Below are 21,967 nucleotides of genomic sequence, written 5' to 3' on the forward strand. Positions count from 1 at the left end.
AATCAAACCCCCGTCCGGGGGGAATTGCCAAAAAGCCGAACATGTCTGGGAAAAATACCGTCAGCCGGGTACTTCCCCTCCCGGGCTCCGGGGGCGCAGGGTCCAGAGGCACGGGGGCTGCCCGAAGCTGGTAGCGCTTGGGCAGCTCGGCTCTTAAACAGAGCTGAAGAGTCAGGGGAGGAGCAGAGCAGCCGGAGCCCAGGAGGGGAAGTGCCCGGCTGGGGGCACAGGGCCCAGAGGCATGGGGGCTGCCCGAAGCCCGAGCGCTGCCGGCTTCATGGTTTGCCGGGCAGCCTCCAGACCCTGCGCCCCTGGCTGGGCATTTCCCCTCCTGGGCTCCAGCTGCACTGGGGAAGCGCTGGCCGGGGGCACAGGGTCTGGGGGCTGCCCGGCAAACCGGGAAGCTGGTAGCACTTGGGCAGCCCTTTTCGTGTGGCTGGGAGGGAGGAGTGGGAATGGGGGGCACTCAGGGGAGGGGGTGGAGTTAGGGCAGGGACTTTGGGGAAGGGGTGGGGAATGGGCAGAGTTGGGGTGGGGAAGGGGCGGAGTTGGGGAAGGGGTGGGGCCAGGGCCCCATGGAGTGTCCTTTTTATTTATTTATTTTTTTTTTTAAATTTTTTTTAAATATGGTAACCCTACTGGAATCTGGTATCCTCCAACTTTATTGCCTTTCTGCTTCCTGGGTACTGTCTCTTACATTGTTTGTTCTCTCTTCTTCCCCTGCCTCTGTCAGACTTACCACAGGTACTTTTTACAGTGGCTGTTATAGGTAAGCACAGCTGATGCATCTCAACTTCTCCCTCTCCCGTACCAGTTGCTGTTTCCTTCGTGCAGCGGCACATCGTGCGTGCTCTGTCTGACTGACTCTTGAGGCTAGGGATGGCAGCTACAAGCAAGGCTACCTCTGACCTGACTTCACTGTCTCCATTCCCCCTTGATGCACTGCAGCATCTGTTCTCTTCCTGTTACAAAATCCACCCACCACTTCTGACTTGCTGTGACCAGCCAGGCACCTGTTGCTTCTCTCTTCTATCAGTTGCTTTTGCCAGATTTTGTTCCTTCTTCTAGTCACTAGGTGATCGGAGAGTCTTGAAACAGCTGTTCTGAATCCTTGATCCTGTCTTTCCTCCTGCACCTGCACAGAGGTGTCTCACTAGGTGTTTAGTTTCCCTCTGCTTTACAGGGTCTTTCCTCCCATGCATTCAGAGAAGAAGATACTTCTGCGTCTTGTTGATGCTCTGCATCGTCTAGCCTGGAAATATGAAAATAATAGGATTGATTAAGGGTATTTGCGATCTGCTTGTGATCTGGGTATATTTACAGATGCTAGGGATAAACTCCCCTGGATAAAATCAATCTCGTTATCTCAATGCTCTACAGACTGTGTGGATAACAAGCTCAGGACACGGAGTGTAGGGGGATCCAGCATCTTGACACTCTCTGTACGTTGCAGGAGGCTAGTTGTCTGGTGATGGTCAATGTCTGGTATGTGTCATGCTGAAGACCTCAGGCTAGATTCAGTGTGAACAGGTGTAACTATGGAGTTACCACATTTGAAAGTATAGACTGGGGATTATTTCCTGTCTTCTCTCTCCCTGCCCCAGGTACATATTTTAACTAGACCGTTTCGCTTCCCTGCTCCTCTCCTCCTCCTCCTCTCTCCCCCCCCCCCCCGGGCACAATATGGACCTATTTAAGGACAAATTAGATATGGACAAATTGGAGGATTGGGCTAAAAGAAATCTGATGAGGTTCAACAAGGACAAGTGTAGAGTCCTGCATTTAGGACTGAAGAATCCCATGTACTGCTACAGACTAGGGACCAAGTGGCTAGGCAGCAGTTCTGCAGAAAAGGTCCTAGGGGTTACAGTGGATGAAAAGCTGGATATGAGTCAACAGTGTGCCCTTGTTGCCAAGAAGGCCAACGGCATTTTGGGCTGTATAAGTAGGGGCATTGCCAGCAGATTGAGGGATGTGATCATTCCCCTCTATTTGACGTTGGTGAGGCCTCATCTGGAGTACTTGTCAAATTTTGGGCCTCACACTACAAGAAGGATGTGGAAAAATTGGAACGAGTCCACTGGAGGGCAACAAAAATGATTAGGGGGCTGAACACATGACTTACGAGGAGAGGCTGAGGGAACTGGGATTGTTTAGTCTGCAGAAGAAAAGAATGAGGGGGGATTTGATAGCTGCTTTCAGATAGTTGAAAGGGGGTTCCAAAGAGGATGGATCTAGACTGTTCTCAGTGGTAGCAGATGACAGAACAAGGAGTAATGGTCTCAAGTTGCAGTGGGGGGGGGTTAGGTTGGATAGTAGGAAAAACTTTTTCACTAGGAGAGTGGTGAAGCACTGGAATGGGTTACCTAGGGAGGTGGTGGAATCTCCTTCCTTAGAGGTTTTTAAGGTCAGGCTTGACAAAGCCCTGGCTGGGATGATTTAGTTGGGAATTGGTCCTGCTTTGAGCAGGGGGTTGGACTAGATGACCTCCTGAGGTCCATTCCAACCCTGATATTCTATGATTCTAAGGGTGGATTGTAAACCTTAATTCTGAATTTCCACTCAGAGGATGAACCAAACACTGAGACTGGTACTGTGATTGGCAGAAAGATTTCCTCAAGTCTTTACCTCCACCCATACAGTCCTAATGTTAGCTAGTGGAGGCTGTGAATTGGGACTGCTGGGCTCCTATAGTGTGTATCCTTTTAAAATAGCTGTGAGCCTACTATTGGTGCCCATTGTGTTCTGTGTTAGAAGCTGCAGAACACACATGGGTATGACTGGCCCCAAATAACTGTGCTTACTGAATATACACAAATATTTCCAACCTAGCTACTCGCATGCTCCTGCTCTGACTGGCTTCTGCAGCTTCTAAAGTATAGCACACAGTGAGCACCACTGGAGGGCTCTCAAACTATTTAAAGGGATACTACCCTCCACTTCCAGTCCAGATGTGGACTGGGACCCATGGTGTCGTGTTTGTCCTGAAGTCTCCCCATCAGACTGAAGAGATGTCTGTTGCTTCTGGTCTCAGTTTTGGACACTAGGATAAAGTGTCTGTGTGTGTTTCTCTCTGTCCCCCTGGTTTATTTCTGGATGGATTTGTGCAGTGCTCTGTATCACCCAAATTTCTGCTCCTGGGATCTGTGTCTGGGGAGAGTCTGCCAGTGCCTCGCTAGTAGTGCTTGCTCTGTTGTGGTACCGTGACCTGCTAGCATGAAGCCTCTGTAGGAATTTGTAGCAGGCTCATGACTCTTCCAGGGGCTTGCACTCTTGTAGGGAAAGCTGGATAAGTGACCCCCCCCCCCCCCCCCCGCAGGCTCCGCTAAACCTCAGCTGAGAGTAGCCAGAATCCTCCACTTACAGCGCAGGGTCTTTCCCCCTCGAGGTAGAGAGGGAGGAGGAAATTGATCCCTGTGTGTGGTGTTTTTTGTTTGTCTATCTCCCTCCCTCCCTCCCCCCCAACTGATTTTGCACATGGAGAATTCAAAGGTCAGCCTGGGCCCGGTCAAGCCGAGCAGGGCCGGCTCTGGCGGCAAAAAAGCCTCCCGCCGTGCCCCCCCCCCCCCAGCGCAGCCCGGGAGGGCGCCGAGCCCGGCCACGGGCCGCTCTCCCCGACCGGCCGGAGCGCCGGGAGGAGGGCGGAGAGCCCGGCCCGGGCTCCACTCTCCCCGGCGGCCGGAGCACCGGGGGAGGGCGGAGTGCCCGCCGCGGCTCTGCTCTCCCCGGCGGCCGGAGCGCCGTGCCGCCCCCCTCCAGGTGCCGCCCCAAGCACAAGCTTGGTGGGCTGGTGCCTGGAGCTGGCCCTGAAGCCGAGTGCTGGGCACTTCACAGATTCGGATCCCTTTTTATCAGCTCTCTGCAGTGGGTGGTGGAAATACCAATTCTTAGGCTGCCTTGCAAGCTTAATAAACTGAGAGCAAATGGCTTCTTTGCAGCCTTTAAAATAAATAACTTACTGTGCTCCCTGTGTCTTCATATGGGTTCTGAAAACTGACTCGTGCCATGAGGGCTGGTTTAGTGCTGGATGGGGATGGTAAAAGAGACAGATCTGAAAAGGTTTATTGTAGCTCTAATTAAATCTCTTCTTCAATAATCCCGCTGTTTCTGAGAGCAACCACTTAACTGCATGTGCTACGGGTGCTGAAATAAGACCAAATGCGTCTCTTTACCTGTGTCACTGCACCTCTTGCTAGCAGCTTTAAATAAGCGATTTGCTGTTAATGGCTCCTCCTAGCTGAATCTCTTCCAACATACTTTTTCTTTAGGCTTAGTGTTGCCCATTGATGCCAGCTGATTAGTCTTGCCACCAAAGAGTCTGGACAATTCCTGGCTGAAAATATCTTTTTGGGTTACGAGGCTGCCTACATCACACAAGCACCTAGAGGTCCAGATTGCAATAATCAGGGTCCCATTGTGCCAGGCGCTGCATAGATGGGGTGCGGGAGTCCCTGTCCCAAAGAATTTACAGTGCAAACTGGTGGAAGGAAGAAAGTTGCAATCCCATTTTACAGATCAAACTGAGGCCCAAGGCAAAATGACTTGCCCAAGACCACAAAGAGTCGGTGGCAGCCGGGATTAGATTGTGACCTCTTTGGGGCAAGGACTAATTTGTTCAGTTTGCACAGCTCCTGGGTCCTGGCCCACTGTGACTGAGGTTCCTAGGGGCTACAAGAATAACTCTGCTTCCGCTCTGCCTCCGGTGGGGAGGAGATGCTGTGAGGTCCAAACTCATGCCTCTTCAAAGGCTCTGTATTCAGGGCTAGCGCTTCCATTTTAGGCAACCTAGGCGGTTGCCTAGGGCACCAGGATTTGGGGGGGGGCGGCATTTTGCCGCCCTTGCGGCAATTCGGCAGCGGGGGGTCCTTCTGCGCTCCGGGTCTTCAGCGGCAATTCTGTGGCGGGTCCTTCACTTGCTCTGGGACCTGCCGCCGAAGTGCCCCAAAGACCGGGAGCGCGGAAGGACACCCCCCACCCCCCCCCCCCAACCGCAGAATTGACGACGACGACCGGGAGCGCGGAAGGACTCCTGCCTAGGGTGCCAAAAACCCTGGCGCCGCACCTGTCTGTATTTCATACGCCAGCCAGTTTGAAAGGCTCATAAGCAAGCAGAGGGCCGGGGAATCCTTTCAAAAATCAAACGGGGATGGGGGCCAGATGATGGCTATCCATAATCTGGGGGAGAGGTGTGAGAGCTGATTCTCAAAAATAGCTGGGCTGGAAATACAAACCAGTTGTGATTTAAAAAGTCTCCTTTCTGGATCTCCATCACACACTAATTAGGATAACTGAAGGTTGCTACCTGGTTGCTGAACAGCCAGTGCCTCTCGGCTGACTCGTCTCCTGAGCTGTGGTCTTGAGGCAACTTATTTACAGAAAAATCTAGCACCGTTGTGGCTGGAAGGTGGCAGGACTCTGCATTAGAGTGGAAATCCTGCCTGACTTCAAAGTGCTAGAAAACCTCCTCCCTTCCCCCAAACAGTCACACTTGCCAGAGTAATCGGCAGGCTCATTTCTGTCCAGAGTGTCCCTGCCGCAGACCTGCAGGAAAACCAGGAGAGAGGTCGTGTGCTGCTTAAAGAAACCAACTCAGTGCTGCCCTACAGGGAGGCTGCCTGAATGCAGGCCTTGCAAGTAGGGATCTGACACTGCTTCCTGGGGAAGACGGGGATTTTTATGTTCTACAAACTGTGCTACATGCCATGGGCCTTTGGAAAAATCCCTCATTGTCCGTATTAGTCAAAGACGCCTGTATTAGATCGTTTTGCTAATCCATTGCTTCCGTAGCACTGAGGAAGGATGGTCAGCAGTTAGGGCTCTTTCCTAGCACTTGGGAGATCTGGGTTCAAGTCCCTGCTCCACCATAGACTGGGTGACCTTGGTCAAGTCACTTAGCCTCTTTGTACCTCAATTCCCCATCTGTACACTGGGGATAATGGCACTGCCCTTCCTGCTGGGGGGTGGGGTAGTGAGGATAAATACACTACTGACTTTGAGGTGCTCAGATACTATGGTCATGAGGGCCAGATAAGAACTTTCAGGTTGTCCTTGGCCATATTTACCTCCCAGAAATGTAATCTCTGAAGTGCTGTAATTATTGTGGTAGCAGCCCCTATCCTGAATCGGAGCCCTCTGGAGTTAAGGACTCAAAAGCACAAGAGATGGCTTTCAAGTGCCTGGCTCCCAAGGCATCCTAGCGAGCGGTGAAATGCTGTTGCAGCGCCCTGGAAATGAAACAGGACCCCATTGTGCTTGGAGCTGTACAGGCTGCTGCAATCTCTCTACCCTTGTACCAAATGTATAAGCGACACTGCTTGTGAAGTGATCCTGTGAAAACCTGTATAGAGGGGTAAGGTGACTTTAGGGCCTCACTGCCTGAGGACCCCCCCACCCACCCACACACTCCCTATGTTCCACCACAACAGCTAATACAACCTACCCTGGTTGCTTTTAACAATTTGTGTGTGAGGGAGGCGGGGGGGTGGGTGGGTGGAGATGAGGATCCCAATTGGAAACATCTTAAAGGGGCCCAGATTGTTACAGTACAGAGCACCTGTCCTCTAAGGTGCTTGCCTAAAATCACTGGTCACTCTGACTTAGGGCTGGTTAACAATAGACTAGAAAATTTACATCAACTCAGCTGTGTCGTTCAGGGGTGTGAAAAATCCAGCTAAGCTAACCGAAGTCCCTGCGTGGACAGCGCTAGTAGTAGTGCTAGTAGTGGACTTAGCTACTGCTTCTCGAGGACATGGAGAGAGTATCCCATCAGGGTGGTGGCTTCCATATAGGGTCACACTTGGGGTCTTTTGCACACCCTGAAGCCTTTTCCTATAAGCCTCAGGTGTCGATTCAAATGTAAGCAGCAGAGCTTTTGTGAACTGTTTGTAGTCCCCAGTATCAACTCTGTCCATCCGGCTGCACACCTCTATGACTTTGGGACGAGTACCGGGTGAAACAGCGGGGCCAGTCCGCAGCATCGGCCAGGTTCAAACGGCAAGACTGCTCAAAGGCAGTGAGGCAGGCATCTAGATCTCCCCTCCCCTCTTAAACTGGGGCAGCAACTTGGTATCGAGGTACCCGAGAGCAGAATCCTGCGTTTCCTCCAGCTGGAAGGGCAGTCTCCAAGCTGTTCTGCAGATCATGGGTAGAAGAAGCCTTGGGGAGCTCAAGCAGGTAACTTGGCTATCAGACAGCTGGAGTGGAGGCAAATCAAACACGCCTACAGACGCCCTGACTGCTGGTCAGTTACATGCTGGAGGGAATTCAGGCAGGCTGTCATTCCCATTATGTGCTGCCGGCCGCCTGCCCGTGCCTACGGTGAAGCAGTCCATGTAGCTTATGGTAATTGCTCATCTAACATATTGCAAAGGGAATTGATGCAGTGAGGCTCCCTGCATCCAATGGGGAGCAAAAGACTCTCTTCAGGCAGGCTGCCTCTGGGACTGAGGAGTGTTACATCACTTTTGTGCTCAATATGTCACTGCTAATATCTGTTCCCACCAAATGGGAGTCTTACGGCTACCGAAGTGCCAGGGACGCTAGCCTAGATCGGACACCGGGTGCAGTGGCGTTCTTATTCAGATCTCTTGTGGATGTCGGGCTTCTGCTTTCGTACCCAACAGAGGTGCTAACCTTCAATTGCAGTGAGTATGCAGCACTCTGCTTGCGTTTCTTAGGCAAGCAAGCCAGAAGAGGGTAGTCTGGTCTTCAGAGTTTTTCAACACATGCACAATTTCTCTAAGATCCTATCCTGCTTTTCTCCTCTACTTTCCCATGTGAGCATGTGCATGTTGTATTTGCTGATGCTGCGTATTTTTTAATAGGAGCCCGAGACTGTAGGCGCTTGAGCGGTGCGGCAGATCAGGATTTTGATCGGAGAAGGAGAATAGGATGGGTTGCATCTGGAATGCTGGTGACCAGAAAGATGGCATGTACTCCGTGTTAGGATAACAGGCTTTCATTGTGTGTGAAACTGCTCTGTCCTAGAAATGCAGCTCGGTTCAGCGGTGCTAGCGTGCGGCTTTTTGTTTGTCATATGCTTTTTTGGTTTAGTGTCTCATAACATTTTAACAATTGCATGTTTGTCTGCTTCTGGGGAGTGGGGGAGATTTTGAAGGAAAAATGCTGCGTACAAACTTCAGAAAGCTATTAATCTCCAGCCTGGCTAATCCTCGCATTGCTAGTGGGATAAGTAAAAAGGAATCTTCAGTGTTGTCTAAGGTTCTGCAGTAAAATTCCCCCTCCCTCTCCCCGAGATATTGGAAACAACAAAATCTTGCACTTGAGAAGCATGTGTTAATTTATTTCTTTAAGGGGTGTCTGTTGGAGAGAGAGAGAGAGGGAGTTGAGACTCCTGGGTTCTATTCATGACTCTGTTGCTAATTTGCTGCGTCCTTGGCAAGTCACATAGGCCCCAATCCTAGAAGGATGTCGGCATGGGGGAAGACCGATTTGTGGAGTCCTGCTTCCTTCACGGATTTGCTTAGGCCCTGATCTGGTGATGGATCACTCTCTGCTTTGAGCACCTTGCATTTCTATGGTCCTGCTTTTAAAGGGCCTTCCCCAAGGCGCCTTCCCCTTGTACGTGTTTTTCAGTAATAAACGGAGACACGTACTAGGCCTGCCAAACTTTAATCTCTTGAACGCTGCTTCTTATCTCCAGTGTAAATAAACTCTGTATCGACAAAGCATTCCAGATTTGAATAGGATTAAGAGAGAGCCTGTCTGCTCTGGTGGGTTATGCTCTGCTTTCATGAAGTTAATCACATGCCTTTATAGTGGTTGAGCTCTTTAGCTTAACAGAGGAAGTTTAGGGGTGACTTGATTAGCCTATGTAATGGGGTTCAGTCACCACTGTGGTGCCTCCTGGCTATCTTGGGAATTGGCAGCAAGACTCCACCTGAAGAGAGTGCTGAGCTAGGACTCCTGCTCTAGGACCCAGGCCTCTCCAAGGACCGCGGCATCCTCTTCAACGACGCAGCCCTCTGGCCGTGCCACACGCTGTGCTCCCCTCTTCCGGGGGACCTGCAGTCCACTGTTAAGCCACTTCCTTTAGTGGCTACTGCAGCTAATTGGCCACTTCCTCATGGCCCCAGTATCCTCTTTGCCCTTGCCTCAGGGCTTCAGCCTGCAAACCCCAGCAGCCAGCCAGGAGCTGTCTCTCGCTCCCCCGGTCTCTGCTAGTGGCACTGCTCTGTCCAGAGTGCTGGCAGTTGTCTCAGCCCTCCCAGGGACACAGTCCTTCCTCCCTGGGCTCCTAGCAGAGAACTCCCCTCCTCTGCCCTGCAGCTCCCTTTTTATATGGCCCTACTTGGCTGCTCCCCTCGGCCCTTCTCTGATTGGCTGCCACCTGTGCAGCCTCCCTAGGGCTCTATTAACCCCTTAGAGCCCAGTGTGAGGCAGGCGCCCCACCACAGCCTACAAGTACCTACATGGGGAAAAAATATTTAATAGTGGGCTTTTCAATCTAGCAGAGAAAGGTCTAACATGAGCCAATAGCTGGAATCTGACGCTAGACAAAAACCCACACCTTATTCCTGGCTGAGTTTGACAGTGAGAGTAACCATTGGAACAATTTACTAAGGGTCATGGTGGATTCTCCATTGTGGGCAATTTTTAAATCCAGATTGGATGTTCCTCTAACAGATCTGGCCTATGTGATCCAGGAGGGCCGATTGGATGATCACAACGGTCCCTTCTGGCCTTGAAATCTATAAGCCCAGTTTCCTCAAGCGCAGCCTTGCCAGCAGTTGCTCCTGGCTCCCTACCTAACCCCAGCTGGGCCAGTGGCATGAGAGTGTTTTTCCTCTTTCCCCTGCAGGAGGCTGGAGTGCTTTTAACCCCCGGGGATGGAGCGGCATGTGAATGGAGCTATGGCCGAGAAGCCAAACCCCGTGGACTACGGGGTTCAGATCCGATTCATAGATGACCTGAAGGAAATGAAGAAGCCCCAGAAGATCAGGCCCAAGCACTCCAAGGCAGGCTCCTACGGGGTCGCGGTGAGGGTCCAGGGCATCGACGGGCAGCCCTTTGTGGTCCTGAACAGCGGGGCGAAAGGAGAGGACTCCTTCGGGGTGCAGATCAGAAGCGAGAGTAAATACGGGAACCCCGCTCCCAGCCAGTGGCCTGAGCAGCTGCCCCCTAACTCCCTCAGGGGAGGCCCGGGCTCCATCAGCTCTGATTCTGAGCTGCCGGAAAGCCGGTACGTGGCCAGACATTCCCAGTATAACTCCCAGTACAGCACCTCTGACGAGGAGCTGGGCTCTCAGCACTACCCGAGGGAGAGGAGGCCTGTCAGAGCTGAGGCAGCTCATTCCTACCGCAGGGATGGCTCCTCGTCCCCTCAGGGCGGCTCCAGACAGCTGCCACCCCAGAGGCCTTTTGGGGAGGAGCTGAGGAGGACTCAATCTCACAGCTCTCTGTTAAGCCCCAATTCAGAGGAGGGCTATGGCCCAAGCCCTCTCAGCTTGCAGAGCGGGGGCACGTACCGATCCCAGGCTCTAGCCAGTGCCAAGAGCAGCAGCACGCTGGACATTGCAGGCAGGAAAAGGACTGACCCCGGCCAGGAATCCCGTGCAGCTACTGGACGAAGGTTTGTAGGCAAGCAGCCATCGCCAGACCCAGAGTCCTCCGGGCCTCGGCAGCCAGCTGACCAAAGTGACATCGACACGAAGCCGCTGTCCTCGGTGGATTCCCTGATCACGAAGTTCGATGGGAAGGTTCAGCAGAGGGGCCGAGCCACCAGGAGAAGCCGGATCTCCCCAGAGGAGAGGAAGCGGTCGCAGAGTCTCGACGGCAGGGTGTCCTACCACGACACGGCCGATGCCAGAGAGCTGAGCTCCGACCAGCTCCAGGATCGCCTCAGGGAAGGGCCGAAGGGCCTGGCCGCCAAACAGCCTGGTGCGGCCAACGCGCCTCGCACCGGCAGCCTGAACCGAGTGCTCCGGGAAGATCTGAAGGAAAACTCAGTCAAGGCCCAGCCGACGCGAGACTGGAGCCACAAAAGCTTGGAGGAGCCTGTCGTTGAGCAGCAGCAAAGTCAAGTGCAATCAGAACTACAGGTAACTCTTCGTTCGGGACTCAGGCCTGCCCGGGGCTCGGGCCTGCCCGGGGCTCAGCACGCTGGCCATGCTTTGGCACCTATTTCACTCTAAGCACGGGAGTAGCGATGTGCTTGACTTCTTGACAGCCCAGCAAACCACGTGCTACCGGTGCTCAGGGTGGAGCCTTAATCATAGAAGATCAGGGTTCGAAGGGACCTCAGGAGGTCATCTAGTCCAACCCCCTGCTCAAAGCAGGACCAATCCCCAGACAGATTTTTTACCCCAGTTCCCTAAATGGCCCCCTCAAGGATTGAACTCACAACCCTGGGTTTAGCAGGCCAATGCTCAAACCACCAAGCTATCCTTCCCCTCTTCCCCCCCCCCCCCCCCCATTAGCTCTCTGGGCCTCAAGGTCACTGCCCAGGTGATGCCATTGGTCCCTGATCTCCGGATATGTCTCCACTGCAGTTGGGAGGTGTGATGGCAGTAAGGGTAGCAGTGAACCGCCGCTGCCCAGGCTAGCCCCGCCTGGCACCCTGGGGACAGAGTCAAGCCACCCCTGCTTGTGCGGCTGAGACGTTGCTGCTGCGGTTGCCACTAGCTTTGTGCTGCAGTCACAGCGTAGACGTGCCCTGCCAGCCGCTGGTGGTGGTTGCAGCAGTGTGGTTATTCAACCAGAAATCGGCATGCCCCATCTTCTGCTGCTTCCTACCCCAGTGAGGAAGCTGCTCCTCCTCCTTACGGAATGCTGTTCCCAGCTGGCCTCTTTTCCAAGTGCTTTATGCACTAGAGTTCAATGCCGGGAGCGTAGGTCCCGAGGTGCATTTGACTCGGAAGTTCGCTAGGCCCTTAAGGGCTGCAACCTAACTGCCACCTACGCCTAGTTACATCAGATCCCAGCCACGTTTGCTTGCAAAACTGCTGCTGTTGTCCTCTCCTAACATAGGGAGCACGGTGACAGCGTCCTAGGTGGATGCAGATCTTCCTGCTTCAGGGCATAAGCCAAGCACTCGTTGCCTGGGCTTAAGAAGAAACTTACCCTGTGGGTAGGTTATTCCATCAAGAGAGTGGTGGGGTTGGCTTGCGCCTTGCTCTGAATCAGCTGGTTCTGGCTGCTATCAGACGGGATACCGGGCTAGATGGGCCCATTGGTCTGATCCCATCTGGCAAGTCCTACTGCTGTGCAGCGAGCATCTGGTGACGTTTGTCCTGTCTCATTAGCAGCTTAAGTCCACTCCAGACCTTCTGAAAGACCAGCAGGAAGTCTCTCCGCCTGGGAGCAGCGAGTACACCAAGGAACTGATCTACAGTATCCTGAAGGATGGGTGAGTGTTGGGCCGAGCGCTCTTGGGTCCAGTGTTAGACGGGATAGCAGCGTCTGATGTGCAGCTTGCCCTGTTGGAGCAGGGGGGACTGGAGGCATTGAGTGCTTCGCTGCCATGAACTATGGGTGACGACGTGCGGGAGGGAATATCTTTTATTGGTCCAACTTCTGTTGGTGAGAGGCACACGCTTTGATGCTTACAGCTCTCACCAACAGAAGTTGGTCTAATAAGAGATTCCCTTGCCCCACCTTGTTTCTCTCATATCCTGGGACCAACATGGCTCCCACAACACTGCATAAACTCACTTTAGTGAAAGAGGTTTCTGAAACAATACAAAGGAAGTGCTGCATCATCTCGGGGGTGAGATCAGGGCTGACCAGAGGCAGGAGGTAAAAGGGGGCACAATTGTTTTGGGGAGGAGGGCCCCGAGCTCAGGGCCCCAGTACATCTGTGTAAATAAAGTGAAGTGGGAGGAGGTTGGGGGCCCCAGCAAACGTGATGTATCAGGGACCCACATTTCTCTCAAAGGGGCGGTGGTTCTCAAATGAAATCTGCCCCATAGCTCTCGCTAGGGAAATGTGCCCCGCAGCTCTCGCTATGCAAATCTATTCTAAACAGGAGCCTAGCTATCGAGTCTGTTACACAGGAGCTCAGACGAGCTGATCACAATGGGCCCTTCTGGCTTGGAATCGGTCTAGAAAATCTGGCCCCAGATGTGCAGGAAAATTGGTCCTTTAAATGAGACAAAACTCTGTCCTTTAAATCTAACCTTGGGATAGGAGTCTAGTGCCCTGGGCAGCTTGTGGGAGTGTTCGCTTCAGAACCCTTGAACTACAGCTTAGCCCACGAACTAACAACGGTAAGCCTCTTGGCTAAGCAGTAGCGACTCTAGAAAGGTGCAAATTGGCACCCTTGGAGCCGACAAAGGGAATTAATTCCTAGCGTAGTCGCCTTCTGTTTTAAATAATCCTGTGGAGGTAGATAGTGTCTGTTGGGTGGGAGTACAGGGCAAATGAGGCAGCTGATCCGCTGAACTTAATCACTAAAAGGATTCTCTACGGAAAAGCGAGGGTTTAAAGACAACCTCTCTTCTTCCCCCTTTCCCGCCTTGTGGACACTTGACTGAAACACTCACTTTCAGATTTTCACTCCCCTGGCTTCTTGTAAAGAGAGACTTACCCCTTTACCTTCAATTCATACAGTATGGGCCTCAAACTGCGGGGAGCAGTGAACAGAACTTTCCTCTAACTTGCAGAGATGCTCATCTGAAGTGTTGCCTGCAACAATATTAAGTTAAAAATTCCGGACAGAAGTGTGTATGTCTCTTAAGTACTTACCTGGTCCCTGTTACCAAAGTACCTGAGCACTTCACAATCTTTAATGTATTTCATCCCCTCAATGCCCCTATGAGGCAGTGAAGAGCAATCATCTCCCTTGTTCATATGGGGAAACCGAGGCACGGAGGGGTTAAGTGACTTGCCCAAGGTCACACAGGTCCTGTGGCAGAGCCGGGATTCAAACCAGAATCATAAGCGAGTGCCTTAAACACTGCTTTGCTTCTCCCCCCGGTGGCTATGTCCCTTTTTAACCTGAATGATTTTCTTTGTTGGTATTTGCTTGTTTCTTTTTCAGGAGTAAAGAAAGTGAAAGCTCTCTGAAGAGAAAAACCAACCTAATGTTTGAGAAGATCCAAGCGCTCGCTGTAAGTCTCCATACCAGCCTCCCCTTACTTTGCAGAGACTGACATTCACTCCTGGACAAAGTCCAGTGCAAAAGCCCTGTGAGATTTGTGTGGCACCCGGCTCTCCTCAGAAGGGTGAATTTTTCACCCCCCATATTATCAAGCCCGGGTGGTGCTGATCGGCCAGGATGACTGCCCTCTCTTGGTATACATCTGCACTGCAGCTGGAAGTGTGATTCCCTGGTTGGAGAGACGTACACCCGCTAGCTCTGATCAAGTTGGTGCACTAAAAATAGCAGCATGCCAGGGCCGCAAGAGAGGCTAACCATCCTCCTACTTAGCTACTGCTTCACATGGGATTGTTCTCTGGGCAACTTGCATTGCTATGGTAACACTGTTATTTTTAGTGCACTAACATCAGTCAAAGCTAGCCCAGGAACGTTGACCCGAGATATAAAATCATGACTGGTGTAGAGAAAGTAGATAAGGAAGAGTTGTTTACTACTTCTCATAACACAAGAACTAGGGGCCACCCAATGAAATTAATAGGCAGCAGGTTTAAAACAAATAAAAGGAAGTATTTTCTTCACACAATGCACGGTCAACCTGTGGAACTCCTTGCCAGAGGATGTGAAGGCCAAGACCATAACAGGGTTCAAAAAAGAACTAGATAAATTCATGGAGGATAGGTCCATTAATGGCTATTAGCCAGGATGGGCAGGGATGGTGTCCCTAGCCTCTGTTTGCCAGAAGCTGGGAATGAGCGACAGGGGATAGATCACTTGATGATTCCCTGTTCTGTTCATTCCCTCTGGGGCACCGGGCACTGGCCACTGTCGGAAGACTGGGCGAGATGGACCTTTGGTCTGACCCAGTAGGGCCATTCTTACAATCTTTGTTCCAGCTCAATGCATCCTGCTGAAAGAATACCCCCACACACACACACGCACACCCAGTTCTGGGGAGAACTGGTGAAATTGCAGTCTGCTTATAGCTTCATGCAGTGTGTAGCCCACCTGTGGAACGCCCTGTTCCAGGAGGGAGCTGTACTATGTCCAGATTTCTGCAAATATTCACGCCCATGCATGTGAAGATAACAAGGAGAGTCCAATCTCGTACTTGAGGTTTTAACTTGGCTGCCTGTGGCAGCGGGGCAGGAAGGGTGTTTTTCCCCCCCCCCCCCCCCCCCCAGCCTCCCAATATGCAGCATGGTCAGATGCATTGTGGGCTTTTCAGCGATTTGGCCCCAGCTGGAGGTTGGATTCCAGGCTTGACACGTCGGCGATCTGACAAATGCTTTGCTCTGTAGGGCTCAATATTTTTACCCTTTCTGAACTGCAACCGTAAGCAGTTTAAAGAAAGAATGAAAGTTTTGGGGCTGGGATTCTGTGTGTGTGTTTACATGATCCCATTAGCTGGAAGAGATCAGTTTCTCCTGTGGCCCTGGAATTGGTTGGTTGTTTGTTTTTTGTTTTGTCACCTTCTCCAGGAAAGCAGACAGAAATGACTCTCTCTTTAATACCTAGAATTATCTGTGTATGAAAGCAACATGGCTTCCTTTCAGGAATCTGCTCTGACGCTGTTGGCGATGTTAAGGGAGAGTGCATTTCCCGTTTCATATTCTATATTAAAAGATCTGAGCCCATTTTGCCGACTCCACCATTATCGCAGCTCGTCTGGTGCTGGCTGCTGCGTGCTGTGCTCGGAGCTTGCCTGACATGACAGCAGTCTTGATTAAAACTGGCATTTACGAGCCTCCTGCTTGAGGCCCAACATACCTCTGGCAGGACTCGGAGCCATATCTTTTGATGTTGGCATCAGAGGGCTGCTTGCCAGTGTCAGGTGTTTTTAAAAAAAAAAAATTGCTGCTGTGAAATGAGACTGGCATTTTCCTCCCTTAACTTAAGGGAAGTTTAAAATTGGTGGCCCGAACTACTTGAGCATTGAGGGAGAAGGACGGAGAACACTGGACTGGCACTCAGGAGATCTTGGTTCCATTCCTGGCAGAGCTGGGACTTGACCCCAGGGCTCCAGAGTCCCATCTTAACCACAAGCCCGGCCTTCCTCTCCAGTAACTGACTTCGGGCAGCATCTCCAGGGTGCTTGTGTTACACAAAGAGGGGGCTCTGTCTGACAGGTGGTGCCTCCTGAGGACGCGAGAGCATCTGTTTCCCAGAACAGTGAGCTGAAGAGGAAGGTGGAGGAGCTGCAGCGGAAACTAGATGAAGAGACCAAGGTGACACCAGTACCTGGTCCGCTAGAGGCACTGGACAGTAAACTCCTGCTTTGCTGGGCGGGTGGTGGGAGGCTGCCAGCCCTATGGAGCTGCCACCTTCCACTGCTTTGGTCAGGGTGGGCTGCAGGGGGGTCTGGGCTCTGGGCTGTCTCCATACACCCCAGCATGGAGTGCGGGGTTTCGGGGGGAGACTCGGCCAGTGACCCTGTAATTATACTGGTCCAAGGGCTGTAAGTACTGTGTAGGGGTCTCGCCCTTTACTCCTGGACTGGAATATCCGCTGTAGGGCTGCCTGTGGGTTGTGTTCTCTCTCTGCCTACCCCTAACCAGTCCCTGCACAAACTCATCCCCTTTTTACCCCCTTCCCTCCCCCTGAATTAGGAGTGAGGTGCCTGATCCCCTTAAGACCAGATCCTCAGCTGGCCCAGTTCCGGTGAAGTCAGTGGGCTGGCTTACGCCAGCTCGGGATCTGTTTGCGGGATGCCACGAGAAACCTTCTCTGAAGCTGGCTGGTGGCAGCGTCCCTTTAAATCCTAGCCCCTCCCTCTTCCGTGGCCGCTAAGGCTCTATTCTCCCCTCTCCCAGCTCCGCCAGAAAGCAGAGCAGGCCAGGAGCGGTGCTGCTCGGAACGTGGAGAGCCGGCTGGAGGAGGCGCAGGACGAGTGCAGGCGCCTCCAGGGGGCCTTGGAGAAGACGACCCAGGAGCTGAAAAGCCGCTTGCAAGAGTAGGAGCTGTTTCTTGTGTCTGGGGTGGGCTACGCGGGTCCTGGCAGAGTGCTAACGATCCTCGTGCTGGATACCGTGCTCACCCTCATTAACAAGCCCTTTCCACCCGCTGAGTTAGGCTGCAGGCATCCCTGTGTTATAGAGGGAGAAACTGAGGCACAGAGGAGGAAGTGACCTGCCTTATCTAGCTGATCCCAACTGCCTGAAGGCCATTAACGGCTTTGTCCTCTTGAGGTACTTTACCCCGCTTGAGGTATTATCCCCATTGTACAGCTGGAGAACTGAGGCACAGGGTAGATGGAATGACTTGCCCAAGGTCCCACAGGGAGTCTGTGGCCAAGGCCGGGAATTGAACTCCAGTCTCCTGACGCCCAGCCCAGAGCCCTACCCACTAGGCCACCTGGCCCCTGAGGGGGATCACAGCAAGCCGGTGTCTGGGCCAGAATTGTATCTGGGGCTCTGGCTGTACTGTGCTGAGACCAGGATCTGCCTGGCTGGCTCTGAACAGGCTCACATGGTCTCCTCTAGGCTGATGGAAGTGAAAGTTGCCAGAGAGCAGGCAGAAGATAAACTGGGAGATGTGGAAGAGCAGCTAATGGGGATGCATGAGGAGCTGGACAGGCTGCGGAAAACCTCGGTGGACTCTGCAGACCGAGACGAGCTCATGAAGGTATGTGACTCTTGCCGCCTGATCGCGCGGCTTGGATCCTGAGTGCGCCGTGGGCCCGGTTCTCAGCCGGGGTAAATGGATGAGGCTGTTGAAGCCGGCGGTGCTGTGCTGAATTACAGCACTGGGGGAGCAGGGCCTCTCCCTGAATCAGCGTTTCAACAATAATCCCGAGCGCCCTTCACTCCTCCGCACTGGAGGTCAGTCTCATTATCCCCACTGAGCAGATGGGGAAACCGAGGCACAGTAACTTGCCCAAGGTCACCCTGCAGGCTAGTGGCAGAGCTGGGAATGGAACCCAGGTTGCCAGAGTCCCAGTCCAGTGCTCTATCCACTAGGCAAGATTGCCTCTCTACAGCACTGCTAGAGATGTATCGTATAGCTCCAGGTGGTGAAAGCATCTCTGTCCCTGCCCTCCCCTCAGGAGCTGCTGGAAACCAGAGAGGAGCTGGAGGAGATCCTCAACGCCAAACAGAAGCAAGAAGAACATCTGCGGCAGCGGGAGCGGGAGCTGACGGCGCTGAAAGGAGCCCTGAAGGAGGAGGTGGCGAATCACGACAAGGAGCTGGACCGGGTGACACAGCAGTACCAGAGCGACATGGACCAGCTGAGGCGAAACATGGAGGACGTGTCTCAGGTAAAGCCACAGACGTGAAATGGAAGCATAAAGCAAACACGCTGGGGGAACGACTGGCATCTGGTAGGAGATTAAGACTTGCTCGTCTTACGGACTGGATTTATAAACCATAGAAAGTCATAGCAGTGGCCTGCTTCCCTTAAATGCCCTCCCCCTCCCCCGAGTTATCTTTCGGTTGGCTACGACCTTTGCTTCCTGTCCTAAAGTATCCTAGGGAGCAGTGTGGTCATGGGCGCTGCACGTCCCTGCTCAGCGACGATGACACTCTGGGCTATACCAGAAAGTTGCACCAGTTTTAACTTGGGGTGTGATCTCTCTTAAACGGCTTTCTAGCTGGTTCAGAAAGCTCCGTGGATGCTCATTTTGGTCAGAACCTGATTTATTTCTGCCCGGCACAGCTGACCAGAATCCGCGTCCATGCAGCCTTCAGTGATTTAACGAAAGCCGGTTTAAAAGAGGTCACAGCTTCACTTAAACTGGTGCAACGTCTCAGATGATGCGTTGGTCGGCGAAAGGAGGCACTGTACTTAGCGCTCCTCCTCCCCCAGCACTGAACTTCTGACTCCACTGACCAAGCGCTACATGTGGGTGCTCAAATCACTTGCTTAAGTGATAGCTCGAATAAGTCTCTCCGTGGTGCTGAATTCTGCTGTGTTACGCTAGTATCCAGTTGGAGGAGCTCCCTAGATTTTTAGAGAAGCTGCTGCAGATGACCCTGGTGTAACGAAGGACAGGATCTAGGCTGGGTGTGCATTGGAAGCATAGGCGCCGACTTCCCCTCTTTCCTGTGGGTGCTCGACCTCCCCTGTGCCCCCGGCCCTGCCCCCACTCCACCCCTTCCATGAGGCCCCGCCTCTTCCCACCCCCATTCCAACCCCTTCCCTTCCCCAAAATCCCTGCCCCAACTCTGCCCCCTCCCTGCCAATATTCCAACTCCTTCCTCAAATCCCCGCCCCGGCTCCGCCTCCTCCCCTGAGCGCACCATGTTCCCGTTCCTACCCCCGTCCTGGAGCGTGCTAACGCTGCCAAACAGCTGTTTGGTGGCAGCCGGGTGGGAAGCGCTGGGAGATAGGCGGAGCAGCAGGGATGTGGTGCGCTCGGAGGAGGAGGTGGGGCAGGGGGTGAGGGGAGCTTGCCTGCTGGTGGGTGCAGAGCACCCACTAATTTTTCCCCATGGGTGCTCCAGCCCCGGAGTACCCACAGGGTTGGCGCCTATGATCGGCAGCATCCACTGAGTACACGCAAAGCTGTAAGGAACCCTGTGTAAATTTTAGAGGTTTCTACCAAGGCATAACCTTCCCCAGCCTTCTTGCAGTACATGCACCCAACCCAACAGCAAATGCTTGACAGCTTCGTTCCTGTCCCCAGGACCAAGCCAGTCTAGAGATCGAGAGGCAGAAAATCAACTCGATAGTGAGGAACCTCCAGAAGGAGCTGGAGGAGAGCAACGAGGAGACCGGCCACTGGAGGGAGATGTTCCAGAAGAACAAGGAGGAGCTGCGCAGCACCAAACAGGAGTGAGCTCTCGTGGATGTGCCGTGTCCATCCCAGGATCGCAGCGGTGACTGGGAATGGTCAGCTAGTGCCAATCTGCCCAGGGCCTAGAGTGGCCCTAAAGGGTTCGGCTGCTCCATTTTATCCAGTCCAACTTCTTTCCTGTAAATCCAGGAAAGGTGACTGGGGGATGTCTCTAGGGTGTCATTCCAGGGAGAATCAAGGCAGGATTCTTGGCTTGGGCTCACTGGCAGAAGCCATGATGCGGCCGGTGGACAGGCTTACAGGTGACTGGCATTGCCGATGCAGAGCCCAGCAAGGAGGTGCCCGGTGCCTCTCTCTGATCATGTCAGCATTACCCAAGGGAGGACGGGGGGTCATGCAGCCCAGGCTCGGCTGGCGTGTACAGGGCATGCTGCCACCATCTGAATCTCTGCACCCCTCCTGGTGACCTTCATAGGCTTTCTTCCCATTCAGCCCAGCTTCCCCCAGGGTCAGACTCCCCCCAGTTCTCCCATGGGGCAATGGGGAGCCCACCTGGCACTACTTCTCTTCCTGCACGCAGGCTCATGCAGGTGAAACAGGAGCGGGAGGAGTTTGAGGAGGAGCTGCGGGAGCTGCGGGAGCGGTTCTCGGCCATGCGGGTGGAAGTGGACCAGGTCAGGAACAGCACCGTGGATGCCGGCCAAGCAGAAGCCCTGAAGAAGGTATGATGGGCGTGGTCAGAAGGAAGGTGACTCTTGACTCCTAGAGCAGCTGTGTGAACTGCCTGAAAGTTGGGGCCTGGTTCTCACGGGTACCAACGCCTCTTCAGGCCACTCTGGTAGCAGAAAGGTGCCTTAAAATGAGCTCTCTGAGATCCCCATGGCACGTGGGGCTACTGTACCACTGGTGTAACCGCTGGCATAGAGGGCAGGGTAAGGGAGTGATCAGAGCTTGCCCCACTATTCTCTGCTTCCCAGGGCCCACGGGGTTATGGCTAGAGCAGGTCGGGAATCTTTTGCCGAAAAGGTTCATTCGATCTCTCTCTCAAAATGGGGACAGGAAAAACCACTTCCTGCCCAGGCCTAGCTACCACAATGCAGCAGCCTTAACGGGGACCACCGCTATGCTGGGGGTAGCAGGCTCTCTGGGAGCCCAGTCCCCTCTCTTTTAGGCCGCTGGCCACCTCGTGAGCGCCTCCAGGACACCCAGAGCTTGGGGGATGTATTCGATGCTCTTCAAAGCCTGTCAGCAACTCTCCTCCTCCTCCTCCTCCTCCTCCAGGAGCTGCGTCAAGCCCAAGAGGAGCTGAGGGAGCTGGCTTCAGAGAAGCAGGCCCAGGACAAGCTGGTCCACCAGAGGGAGCGGGAGCTGGCCACCCTGAAGGGGGCGCTCCAGGAAGAGGTGGCCAGCCGTGACACGGAGGTAGAACAGCTGAAGCAGCAGTTCCAGAAGAACTTGCAGCAGCTCAGGAAGGACTACGACGAAGCTGCCAAGGCAAGAACCCAGGGTCTCCCAGCTCGGACCCCCTATAGCAGAGGACCCCCGGGAATGCCTATCCCGGCCTGACCTCAAGCCAGGCGTGCTGAGGGCTGCACACCTGGGTAACTGGCACCGGTGGGCAGTGACTAGAGCAGTCAGGGGGAGTGGGGCACAGGACTGTACCCAGGCCACAGATCTGGGACGCCTTCTGCATAGCTTGTATTGCTGCACCTTCCCCCTGAGATGGCAGCAAATCTCCCCTTGGGCGTGTCTGGCTGCGTGCTGCCTCCATCTCCTTGGAGTTACGTCATATGCCATTTCCCACCCCCCAGCCACCTCCCGTTGACCCAGCGAGCGAGAGGGGCTGCCTCTTGCAGAGATGCCCGCTCACTGTGCGTGGGGCCATAGCGGAACGGGCACCCTCTGTCCAAAGAGCTGCACCTGTGAGCCCGTTGGCCCTCCGCTGGGCAGAAGCCTCTGGAGACCTGCTCCTGTGATTTAGGGTTACCATACTTAACAAATAAAAAAAGAGGACCCTCCACGGGGTCCTGGCCCTGCCCATTTCCCAGCCCTGCCCCCAACTCCGCCCCTTCCCCGCCCTAACTCCGCCCCTCCTCCCTCCCACTCCCAGCCACGCGAAAAGGGCTGCCCGAGCGCTACCGGCTTCATGGTTTGCCGGGCAGCCCCCAGACCTC

General features: G+C 53.7%; 1 protein-coding gene across 2 annotated transcripts in view; it reads left to right on the plus strand.

Moving 5' to 3' along the window:
* The window catches only part of CGN (cingulin), a 63,508-nt gene that overhangs the window by 12,502 nt on the left and 29,039 nt on the right, over window positions 1–21,967 (plus strand). The window contains exons 2-11 of one of the 2 annotated variants that reach the window (XM_034756422.1): window positions 9,821–11,060; window positions 12,264–12,367; window positions 14,000–14,069; window positions 16,186–16,284; window positions 16,870–17,009; window positions 17,539–17,680; window positions 18,102–18,314; window positions 19,683–19,831; window positions 20,374–20,515; window positions 21,075–21,287. In XM_034756422.1, coding sequence (XP_034612313.1) covers window positions 9,849–11,060; window positions 12,264–12,367; window positions 14,000–14,069; window positions 16,186–16,284; window positions 16,870–17,009; window positions 17,539–17,680; window positions 18,102–18,314; window positions 19,683–19,831; window positions 20,374–20,515; window positions 21,075–21,287 — 2,484 coding nt within the window. In that variant the 5' untranslated portion in view covers window positions 9,821–9,848. The remainder of the gene's footprint in view (window positions 1–9,820; window positions 11,061–12,263; window positions 12,368–13,999; window positions 14,070–16,185; window positions 16,285–16,869; window positions 17,010–17,538; window positions 17,681–18,101; window positions 18,315–19,682; window positions 19,832–20,373; window positions 20,516–21,074; window positions 21,288–21,967) is intronic. The other variant, XM_034756423.1, reaches the window with a different exon arrangement.

The sequence above is a fragment of the Trachemys scripta genome, chromosome 24, assembly GCF_013100865.1.
Source record: "Trachemys scripta elegans isolate TJP31775 chromosome 24, CAS_Tse_1.0, whole genome shotgun sequence".
NCBI classification, from domain to species: domain Eukaryota; kingdom Metazoa; phylum Chordata; order Testudines; family Emydidae; genus Trachemys; species Trachemys scripta.